Source organism: Cydia amplana, chromosome 18, assembly GCF_948474715.1.
Source record: "Cydia amplana chromosome 18, ilCydAmpl1.1, whole genome shotgun sequence".
Classification (NCBI taxonomy): Eukaryota; Metazoa; Arthropoda; class Insecta; order Lepidoptera; family Tortricidae; genus Cydia; species Cydia amplana.
The window spans coordinates 7867935-7880284 of NC_086086.1; the positions used below are offsets into that span (position 1 = coordinate 7867935).

The window sequence follows — 12350 nt, forward strand, 5'->3', positions numbered from 1 at the left end:
TTTGGGGTATTTGTTAAGTTTTTAAGCTATACAAGTATTGGCCATGGTAAAGAGTGTAAGTAATTTCGAGTAAGTAGCTAGGCGCGAGAGATTTCGCTCTTCGAGGGTCACTTTTGTAACACTCACTGTATCAAATGTAAAATTGTTCATCTACATCGTTAAGTAGCTACTGTACGATGTATCTAAATGTAAATGTTGATGCATAATATGTATATATTGGTCATATGTGAACGAAAATAATAATAAAAACAATCTTTTATTACAAAACGTAACACAGATTTTCATTTCAGACGAGTCTTGTCTCTGATCGTATTTTTTTAAAGCAGTTAGTCGCATCTAGTTCTTTGTTAATTTAGTTGGAACATAACACAAGTAGATTGTAAGAAACACTGTTATTATGATTTATTGTAAACACACTTGTATTGTTTATGTTTATGTTGCATGTTTTGCTTCGCTTCTACCGCTTGTTGCAACACGCTTTTTAATTCACTGGTAAAATGCATTTAATATACCTACTTGAGTCTCGTAATTACTAACAAGACACTACTCAATAACAACCAGTCGTCAAATTTTCAGTAACGCTCAATTACTCGGTAAAAACTAAATTTAGCCATAAATAAAATGAAGTAATAAATAATAAAAACGGCCAAGTGCGAGTCGGACTCGCGCACGGAGGGTTCCGCACCATCAACAAAAAATAGAGAAAAAAAATCGTGTTTGTTTTATGGGAGCCCCCTTAAATATTTATTTTATTTTATTTTTAGTATTTGTTGTTATAGCGGCAACAGAGATACATCATTTGTGAAAATTTCAACTGTCTAGCTATCGCGGTTCATGAGATACAGCCTGGTGACAGACGGACGGACGGACGGACGGACGGACAGCGAAGTCTTAGTAATAGGGTCCCGTTTTTTACATTTTGGGTACGGAACCCTAAAAATGGCATAAAATCAATGTTCGGCAATTTGGTTCTAAAAAAGTATGTGTAGTATTGAACCGTAAATCTCTGATTCCACTTAATTTACCGCTTGATGTTTATTTGTTTCTCACTGTCCACCTACACAGCTCACTGAAATTCAAGAGATTACCTCTGGTTTCATTTAATTTTGTGCACGTCGTTTCGAGCATGGTCACTATAACAACGTGTTTTGATACAATATCATCTTTCATTCAAAATTATTTGAGATCAGTGACAAGATTCTATAACCTATCCTAGTTTCCTCGATTCTATCTCCGACTGAAGGATCGCTAGTGTGGAGCGTCTGCATCATCATTCGAGCAACATGACTGCATGGAGGCTGGAGGTGCTGGGTGGTGGCGGACTCTGGTTCTTTGACCTATGTAATTAAACGGCTCTGTTCTCTCTTCCACTAGAATGCGCGAAGGGTTTGCACTTGTACGAGGGGCGGTGCTTCGCGCGCTGTCCGCCCGGGGCGTACGCCAGCGAGTTACTGCAGGAGCGGAGCTCAAGACGACGTAACCTCACTTATTTCGAGACGCCCCAGCTCAGGAAAAGACAAGGCACTGACGCTCCTGCAGCGCTGGAAGCTGCCGATATGGAAGCTCTTGATACAACCAAGTCTCCTTTAGTCTGCCTGCCGTGTCACTACACTTGTGCGACGTGCTCGGGCCCGCACAATAGCCAATGCCTGTCGTGTTTAGATGACGCTCGTCTTTTCAATATGTCGGATGTGGAGCCGCGACTCTATTGTTACCCCAATACTGTCCTACCGCAAATCGATAATGCGAACTGGCACTACAGACTAAACATAGCACTATCTCTGGCCCTGTTCATTATTTGCTTCATATCGCTATACTTTTTGACTGTATGTATTATTAAAAAATGCGGCGCATATTGTTGTGGTAGTCACTATTCATCTAACTTGGTTAACTCCAATATTGCTTACAACAAACTCGCCGTGGACGAGACTCTGCAAAATGAAGCTGAGATAGAAGATGAAATTCTACAAGCCATAAAATATACCAGTGACAGTGATTCTGAGGATAATTTGAATTTATAGCGTCTAGCGATATTCCGCTCCGAGTATTATGAATTAGTCGAACAACTGAGTTGTAGAGAGTAGCAAAAAGTGAGAACGCTTTCAGACTAGCGTGTTTTCTGCGAGTAAAAAAGCAAAATGTGCGCAATTATATTGGCGCATGTCTTCATTCGTAAGCGTTTTTCACTATAAGCGAAAAGCTGGCGGAATTGAGAATTATAGTCACTTTCTTATTTTGTTTAATATGCATCTCTAGATTTGCCCTATTTTAGAGAGACTGGTCGGAAGCTTTTTTCGTTGTTTCGTTGTTTCGGCATTATACGTACCTACGCGCATATAATACTCTAGTCTGTAAGCGCTCTAAGAGAATAAGAAACGAGTGCAGGGCAAAAATGTGATATTCCCGAAATAAATGTCACAAGTTAAATAATGTAAGTATACACATCGTTGACTGTAAAAATGACAAAAAATTAGGACCGTACAAAATGTTAGTGTTAGTTATTCGTCCAAAGAGATTTTTAAAACTTCTTCTTTCCTATATTTGGTTCAAATACTACGAAATACCATGGAGATTTTCGAATAAAGCTCGTACGTGACTTGACGCAAGGTACGCGGTTTTAGAAAAGCTATAGTTATAAATAAGTAGGTACCTATATATATTTGTGACTATCCTTTTTCACTGGGATTTTAGACCCCGAGCCAAGTAATTTGATAAATTCTCAATAGGGGGATAATGAGTTTTGTTTTTCTTTCTACATATTTGTTTTTCAGTCTACCAACTGAGCGGTAGCTGATATTTACGAGACTTCGTGGTGTATCTCCTTTAACCTTTTGGACGCCAATGACCGTATATATATACGCACCGCAGGTCCAACTCCAAAGACGTATTAATCGGTCATAGACCACAGAGCAACATAAACCTAGGTGCATATGCATAAAGTTCAATTTCAGTTTTGACACTTCGGTGACGTGGCATCTGAGAGACAGCTTTTATGTTTGACACGGCGTCGAAAAGGTTAACAATATTTTTTTTTTTTGTATTAAAAATCTGTTGCTGGCTCGCGGTCCATGAGGTTCGACTACTTTGGATTTGGAACCTTTAAGGATTACTCACTACTTTGCTAAGATTATCCGACGTTAACGTTAACTTTTATTTCTAAGTAGCTTTAAAATCCATTTTCTGGACCCTGGTCGAGTTACTGGAAACTTAATCCATCTTAGTGTAGTACTTTACGAGAAGAGTTTGAAATATTTGCAAAAAATAATAATTAGGACTTAGGGTCTTAGAGTAAGTATCTAAGTAAAACCAGGGTCTTTTTTTATATTTTCATTCCTTGGTCTTAAGAGGTGATCACAGTTATTTTTGTTGGATGCTGCAAATTAATAGTTTTCTTAGATCTAGTGTATTTAGGTAAGTAGGTTAAATTTAGGTGTAACTTTAGACACTTTTATAGTGAACAATTTTGCACATGTCAAATGAAACAGAGCGATTGAATGATTACTTTTAAACTACACCGCGTGGGCAACAACTCGTCAATCTTTATCCACGTATTCAATACGATGTTCGAAGTTAGTAAGACATTCAGTAATCAGCATATTATGTAGGTCCAATAATTTAGTTATTTTTTTTCATGAACGACATTTATGAAATCCTACTCCTACTTCTAACAGTCATACAATTTGGCAACTGGCAGTAATTGACATTCAATGGGTAATGAATGTAGAGATGATAACGGTATCATCTATGGGTCACCCATAGAAAGTTTATGAGATTATGAGTTTTATGACATGTACCTACGTAGTCTACGTACCTACTTTAATACTGTCTTTTGCTTAAGGCATGTCATGTCTTATTATTTTAGCGTAAGTATGTTTATTTTTTACCTTAGCGTCTATAGTCTGTCTGGTTATTTGGTCCCACGGTGTAGTTATAGTATAAAGTAGGTGATTTGAGATTCCGGCTGTGATCCGCTCTTAAATAAATGCGACCAAACGTAGCAATAATTCGTAAAGCATAATATAACTTAAGGTAAATTTGCTCAAGTTGCCATCTTATGTAAGCTTGATTGTTGTAAATATGTGCTACATACATATATGTAAATAAAGGAGTTCCTATTTTTAGAGGTTGTTATTTATTTAGTTTCGTTCTCGGTTCTTTCGGCAAAGAGCTAGTGGTAAGTATTTTACCTATATTTTATTATTATTATTTTTGAAGTGAAAACTTAGCGGCGCTGGGCACTTTTCGAGGTGGGGAAAAAATGATGAACTCGAGACAGCGTAAGGCGATCACGTGACCGTAAGAGGCGTAAGGCGATCACGTGAAGGTTTAGATGGCCACTCATAATTTAGATGGCATTTAAATCAATAAAGAAAAACTCAATGTAATTTGACATTTATGTTGCGGACTCCTTTTCAAGACTCTTTACCTATGTTCAAATAATTTGACGTTGTCATGGCAGTATGTAAATAAACATGTCAATGAAAAAGTGTGATCTTATTTGAGAATGATAATAATATATAATAAATAAATAGAATACCTCCGCTAAACGTATGTATCGTACGTGTTACCGGGCGTCGGTAACATATAGTGAGGTGAGTTTTCACTTCTATCGGCACTCCCGGAGTGGAACCGTTCTTGCTTGTTTTTATTTATTCTACTTTAAATTTTACATTAATTCAAACAGAAAAGTGCCGTGAACCGTGAACCCCTTTTATCTTTGAGCGGCTTGCTTGTCAAGAACGTCTTAAGCGGCTCAGGTTTTCCTTTATTACTTACTTAAAGTAAATTTCGGCAGGTGACTGATTGCTAAAAAATTTTTTATTAGTAAATAAAAGACAGCCTTTTTTGGTACCTACAGTCAAGATATTAAATATTGACACGGAAGTGACAAAAATATGTACACACGACACGACCTTAAAGCCCACATATGTACATATTTTTGGCACTTTGTCCGTGTCGATATTTAATACCTTGTCTGTAGGTACTATTATATGATGTAAGTTTGTACCTACGGTTTAATACTTATGGCTCTGAAGTGTGGTAGTGATTAGTACGTTGGTTGTCATCTGACGATTTACTTTAATTGGCACTATTGCATCTCAATCATATTTTCAAGAAATGTGAATTCCAAATTTCATTTTTCGCATCTGAGAAAAAAGCCGCGACACACGGATCAACACTTTTAAGTACCACATTTAATGGAGTTTTATTTTCGAAAATCATCTTCGTGAATTCCTAAACACAAAAACTACATGTCTCTTATTGTTATTTTCCCCGTCTGGATAAAACACCTTGTATAGAAAACTAGCCTACATAGTTTATCGGCCAGCTACACGATGTGTTGCATTGTAATGGCACACATTTGTTTAAACACATACACTGCCAGCGACTCGCTAGGCCGGTTCTCTGTGTTCTGCTTTTCATTACAATGCGGAAAAACGTTTAATCGGTTACGAACGTAGCGCGTAGCTAGATAGAAAGACTCTGGCAGTGATGGCTTTCAAATGTTCCAATGTATGTAATATGGCGGTGGGCCTCAATGCGTGCGTTCCGTGGCCCTTGGGTAATAAAGGCCCAATATACACTTGTAAGATTGACTTACGTAAGTAGGGACACAGGACACAGCTATGCTACAGAATGAGAGATGAATATCGTTATCTCATTCTAACAAATAGCTTTGTCCCTACTTACGTAAGTAAAACTTACAAGTGTGTCTCGGGCCTAAGGCGAGTAAGATTATGACTAAACCGGAGCCCGCTATTATTGGGTAAGGTGCGCGAGCGATCGATGAAGCTAATGTATCGGGGTATAGACGCCGAGAGGATATATAGTTTATGGAAGTGACTGGCAAGGGAACTTAGCTTATTTCACATTTAAAAAAAAACAGAACTTTTGTTATTTTAGAATCAACTGTGCTAAGAGAAAAATTATGAAAATTATTATTTCAACAACTTTGAAATGAAAAATTATCTTTATTAAATATGAACAAACTAACTCAATCCTAAATATAACAATTATGACGTCGCCTAAATAAGTATATTATTTCATGTTCAAAGTACTTAGTTCAAACTCCCAAACCTATTCGATTAAAAAAAGTCCGCGGAACTTTTAAAACAAGCTTTTCCAGTTTCTTTAGATCTCGCCGCTGCGCCCCCACGCCTGTGTCACCCCAGAAACTCAAGATTTCGCCAAAAAATCCGAATAATTACGTGGGGAGACGAAATTAAGCTCAACAATATATTGGAGGCGCACGGGGGCAAAAAGGAACGGAGGCGACGACAGTGTTCGACATGGCTCATTATCCAATATTACCTATTGTAAGCTCCGCTTTTTGATTGGCTTCACTTATAATATACAGGGTGCTTCCTGTAACAGGAGCAATAAATTAAACTGTAGGCTATACCTACTCCTCAAACTGACCAACATTTGTTCAGCAACTTTTAAAAATAACATGTTTTGATTTTTATTACACTTTTAAGTTTATTCTAAGACGCAATTAATTACATATTTTGTTATGTTTAAACCGTGACAAGCAACGTCAAACACACTGATGTCAGCGTACATTGAAGGCAATATATATTTTGTATGAAAAAGAGGAAGTCTAAAGGATTTATAATTTTTAAAAGTTGCTGAACAAATGTTGGTCAGTTTGAGGAGTACAGCCTTTAGTTTAATTTATTGCTCCTGTTACAGGAAGCACCCTGTATGTCGTAATATACAACGTTTTTTTGTCGCGTTAAGAAATAATTCCAATTTGCAGAAACATGTACCTATGTATGTATGTTAGTGCCTGATTATTTTTAAAGGCAATCACAAAGGTGCACGAAAAAAATGATTCCAAACTAATTTGGATAACCAAGGGGATTCGAGTGTCTAGTAGAATGAAACGCTTCCTTACTACAAGCGCTAATCCCATCTCTGAATCCATTGCTAGCTATAGAAAAAAGTACATAAATATTTATAAACGTGTCATCAGAACTGCCAAAAGATTGTCAGTCCAGACAACAATTGAAAAAGCAAGAAACTCCTCGAAAGAAATATGGAAGGTTGTGCAAAAGCATCGAAACAAATTTAACCAACATAGTAAAGAAATGCAAATTTTAAAAATTGAGCTGGATGATGGTACTGCTAAAATCGTTAACAATCCCAAAGACATGTGTGACATACTATTGGACCAGTTCACTAACAGCTATAATACTTGTAACCAGTCAGATGAAGCCATTAGATTGCTTCAGTGTCACGTAGCAAGAATACAAGACGATATTATTTTTGACAAAATCAACCCCGCTGAGGTAACTTTTATTGTTAAAAAACTAAAATCAAAATCTTCCAGCGGGTATGACGAGATTCCCATCTCTGTAATAAAGGAAAATATTGACATCCTAGCAGAACCACTTACTTATTTCTTTAACGAATGTTTTAGTGCTAGCATTTTTCCGGATCAGCTTAAGATTGCAAAAGTCTTACCGATACATAAAAAGGGTTCTAAATCCGATTCAAAAAATTACAGGCCAATATCTCTCTTACCAACACTTTCAAAACTGCTAGAAAGACTGATGAAGGACAGGTTGATGAAGCACCTTTTCGTACATAATATATTAAGTGAAAGACAGTTCGGCTACCAGAAAAGTAAGGGAACAAGTGACGCAATCACAACCTTGATTGGAGACATAGTGGGGCAGCTAAACCAGCATAAGAAAGTGGCGGGTTTGTTTCTAGATTTAAGCTCAGCTTTTGACACAGTTGATCATAATATACTACTCGCTAAGCTGGAACATTATGGAATTAGAGATGGAACGTTGTCACTCTTTCAATCTTATTTAAATAATAGGAAACAATTCATACAAATTAAGAAAACATCAGACAATGAGGAGAGGGTTTACAGTTCTAGTATGGCTAAACTAACAAGAGGAGTTCCACAAGGATCCATACTGGGCCCTATTTTTTTCTTAATTTTTATAAATGATTTAGATACTTTTATAATTAATACTCTTCCTAGTACTCAGCTTGTAGCTTTTGCTGATGATACTAACGCCATCATATCGGCGGAAAGCACTTCAATATTAAATGACAGAGTAAATGAAGCTTTAAAACATATCAATGCCTGGTTCAATGTTAACAACTTATTATTAAACTGTAAGAAAACCAATGTGTTGCTTTTCAGATCCACTGCCAGGAATAAAGAAGTGTTAAACATTTTTTCGAACGGAACTGCTATCCACCAAGTTGAATCAGTTAAATTTCTAGGTGTTATTATAGACGAAAACCTAAATTGGAAAAACGAACTGCATGCAATAGAGAACTCTGTTAGTTCTGCTTGCTATGCCCTAAGGAGTTTTAGAGACGAAGCAAAACTATCTCAATTAAAGATTGTCTACTACGCATTGATCGAATCCAGGTTACGATATAGCGTCAAGTTTTGGGGTAACAGTTATAAGTACAATATACAAACAGCTTTTGTGGCTCAAAAAAGAGCAATAAGAACGATAGCTAGAGTACCACAGACAGAGTCCTGTAAGAGCTATTTCTTGGAATATGAAATTCTCACTGTGCCTAGTCTGTATATCTTGGTGGTACTAACCGATTTAATTAAGTCTATTTTTATTATAGAAACTCCAGAGGACAGAGAACTCCGTCTAGCTACTAGGAGAAAAGACTTGCCACAAACAATCACGGCTAAGCTTAAAGTAGTGAAGCACTCGGCAAGCTATCAGGCCATTATTCTCTTTAATAGATTACCTGTTGAATTGAAGATGATCGTCAATGTAAACATGTTTAAAACCAAGCTCAAGATTTATTTTTCTTGTTGTTGGGCAAAATAATGTGTATTACTTGTATAGCCTGACCAGTAATATATGATAATTGTCAAGAGGGCGCTGTTATTCTCATGTATAGGGTGACAATTCAGTATAGTATGAAAAAATTAGTTCCAGTGAAATTCCGCAACATGGCGCACCCTCAATAGATCCTGGTTCACCTATATGTTACTGTGTATTTCTTTTGTGTTAGCCAATTTGTATGTATAATTTCCAATGCGATGTAAATATTGCTTGTGAATAAATAAATGAAATGAAATGAAATGAAATGTTTTCTAAATATACTTCAAAATCAGTCTATGCTAACTCTGCACCGATTTTAAATTGACAAGGTGTGGAATACAAGTATTAAACGTTATCGTTACCTACGTAGTTTTAATTGAATTTGCCGCTTATGGTGGCACGTTTTCTGGCTCTGATTGTGCTTCATGTCATATATGTTTTAGCACCTTTCAAGCACATTGCTTCGGTAATACTTCCATATTTAAGCACATTTGGGTATCAGGTTAGCAGCACAATTTTATACAATCAAAGAATTGGATTTCTGACCCATTTCGTACCTAGTTACAGTGACATAATATGAGGTCCCTAGCGACTTTCATATTCATTGTCACTATTACAAGGTACCTACGAATTGGGTCCGAAAATAAATTCTTTGACCGTCTTTGTTTATTTTTTTTTATTTCGCCGAAAAAGCTTAATATTTGGCGGATATTTGGCACATTACTGGTACAGATTTTTTCATCATCGAACAAATATACCCGCCATTCTGATGCTCACAAAACAAACTCACAAACCAATATAATGTTTTATTCAAAGATTGGAAATGTACATAACTACCTAGAGGCATCTACAATATTAAAAGTAAAGCAGGTAAGATAAGTATTTCTAGACAATTTTCCTTGCAAACGAAAATAATTTCATTAGTGCCTTCTACGTACAGAATATCTTCAGCGGACAAAGATGCCATAATTGAGTAAACAAGGCCCCAGAAAAAATGACAGAAATAAGTTAGGAAACACACTATATGTATTTACCTTGCGGCGCGGCAAACTTATTCTGCGGTCGCAAAAAGATTTCTATCAAAGGAATGTTGCGAATGTAGTTTGTGTCCGTTTCTGTGGCTTTTTTCATCGGCTGCAGAGTTAAGTTGGTGTTATTAATGTGACTAGCATTCTAGTCATGTCATTGTCAGTGTAATCCAGCATTTCATCAAGAAATGGAAGAGTATGCTCGATTACATAATATTGGGGCCGATGTTGCACTAGTAAATATAGCTAAAGTGCCATTCTATGGAACTTGCTATCTATGTAAACAAAAGTCACTAGTAAATTGACATTCAGTGACAATTTTAATACGGCCGTTTGTTTACATATTTAGCAAGTTCCATAGAATGACACTTTAAAGCGCCTTTATCAGTCAAAAAGTTCGATAATGGATATTTTCATTACAATCACAATATTTAGGTATGTATATATAAAACTTTAAACTCCTACCAATTCGTAACTTACAAACAAAAAATGTAGTTATAATATAAGTACTCAATCACTCAACTAAAGGGTCTAAAGGGCATTTAATAACTTGACCATAACTTTGGTACAAAAAATCAAAGCACTTGCCTCTAAATACAACCACACAAAAATATACACATAAGAAAATACTACCGAATAACAACAATATAAATAAAACTGATTCAGTAACTCCTTTTTACACTGGCGTATCTGCGTTTCTCTGTATAATCTACGGTAGTAGCCTAATGGAAATGGCATCATTAATAAAGATTTTTATAGGAAAAGTGAACGACTATGTATATTTGCAAGAAAAAGAATTATCTATTGACATTCGTATTTTAGGAGGCATACCTACGAAAATGTTTCATTTATTTGTGTCTCTATTTAAAGTAATTTAGGGAGCAAGCATCATCATACTTAGCTGGGCTTGATGTAATTATCTATATCTACATTAAGTGTGATGCATAGAATAATGAGCGCCTTTACGAGCTGGTGTGGTAAAAAATGTATTAAACAGCCATATTCGAACTTTAAGATACGTCAAATATTAGATATCTATTAGACATCACCAAGATATATCAGTGTCAAACAAGTGTCAAAAGTGACGTTTCTTCAAACAAAAACGTCACTTTTGACACTTGTTTGACACTGACATATCTTGGTGATGTCTAATAGATATCTAGTTCAAAATCCGAATCGACTTTTAAATTGCTTCATAAGAATGTACTCATACTACTCATGTTCAAAACAAGTAGTTAGCAGTAAAATGTAAGGCTCTTTACCATAAATTCATTATTCGTAGAAGAGCGGTGGGTATGAGAAAACGTGCAATATAAATGTAATTTATTTCATATTATGGTATTAAGAGGAAAGGTTTTAGGTAGGTATTTAAATTTGCAATATAAATAAAGAGAACATCTTGTACTTATCATCAACAGGGACGCAACAGGCACGGTAAACTTCATCTATCATTCTGAATTTGTAACAAAACTGTTTAAGTAAAAACCACCCTAAATCACTGGTAATAAAGACGTAAATACCGCTATTTGTTGGGAGACATGACTGTGTTAAAAAATAGTGGAATCGCAAGTATCACGTACCAACAGCTTGTAACGCCGACCGTCCACAGAAGGCGCAGCTATAAACACCTTATCGCTAACGTTTTATAGGCTGTTCAAGGTTTGTATCTTCATAGTAGCCTTAAATGGGTCACACATACGCAGAAAAACAAAAACTGTGTTTTCTTTTACTGAAAATGAAGGATAATGAAGCCTAATCTTTGGTTGTGATTTATACAGCGTGTATTTTTAATACAATTGCAAAATGAAATAGATTTTAGTACTAGGTACTTATGAAGCGATTTTAAAAGAAATTTTGAATTAGGTTTACCAGAGTGTAATTAATTTTTTCGAGCGACAATGTATTGGATACTTACCAAGGAACTATGCGGAAACTGAAAAATCCTACTAAAAACTATTTTTTACTGAGGCCTTACGGAAAACTATTTTTCACTGAGGAGATTTGGAAAACTAATTTTAACTAGGAAAGACGCATTTTTCCCAAAAACAAGTTTTACGGTGACATGTCTTCCATTTACCTTTGCCATCTAATGTTATCAACTTATCACATCATTAGCGCTGGCAAACCCCTTATGTTATCATCCAATGAATGTGTCATTTTCCAATGAAGCCCGTAGAAGAAACAAAATAAATTAAGTATGTAAACTATAAAGCTCCATAAATTGAGAACAAGAATTCTCAGAAAGAATAAAACTAATACAAGACGAATGCTTTCACGAAGCGCACGTAATGGAAAACTCATCACTTTATGATGGAAAGCAAATACAATGAGTCTTGAACGCTTTTCATTCTTTACCTTTCATAGAAATCGTTCAACAACAATGGATAGAAGAATCGCTTCGCTTGTACAGATGTAGAATACATTAGAGTACCTATGGGTGTTTCACAATGTTGTTTAGCAAAAGGGTAATGTTATTATTATCCGCCATCTTGGGACAATATGA

At 35.9% G+C, this 12350-nt stretch overlaps 1 protein-coding gene across 3 annotated transcripts in view; it reads left to right on the forward strand.

Annotated features, from left to right (window-relative positions):
• Positions 1-12350, forward strand: part of LOC134656393 (furin-like protease 1) — a 357707-nt gene that overhangs the window by 297479 nt on the left and 47878 nt on the right. Inside the window, exon 17 of one of the 3 annotated variants that reach the window (XM_063511914.1) lies at positions 1375-2191. The exons of 1 other annotated variant lie outside the window; for it this stretch is intronic. In XM_063511914.1, coding sequence (XP_063367984.1) covers positions 1375-2021 — 647 coding nt within the window. In that variant the 3' untranslated portion in view covers positions 2022-2191. Of the gene's footprint in view, positions 1-1374; positions 2192-12350 lie in introns of those variants that run through there. One more of the 3 variants, XM_063511915.1, reaches the window with a different exon arrangement.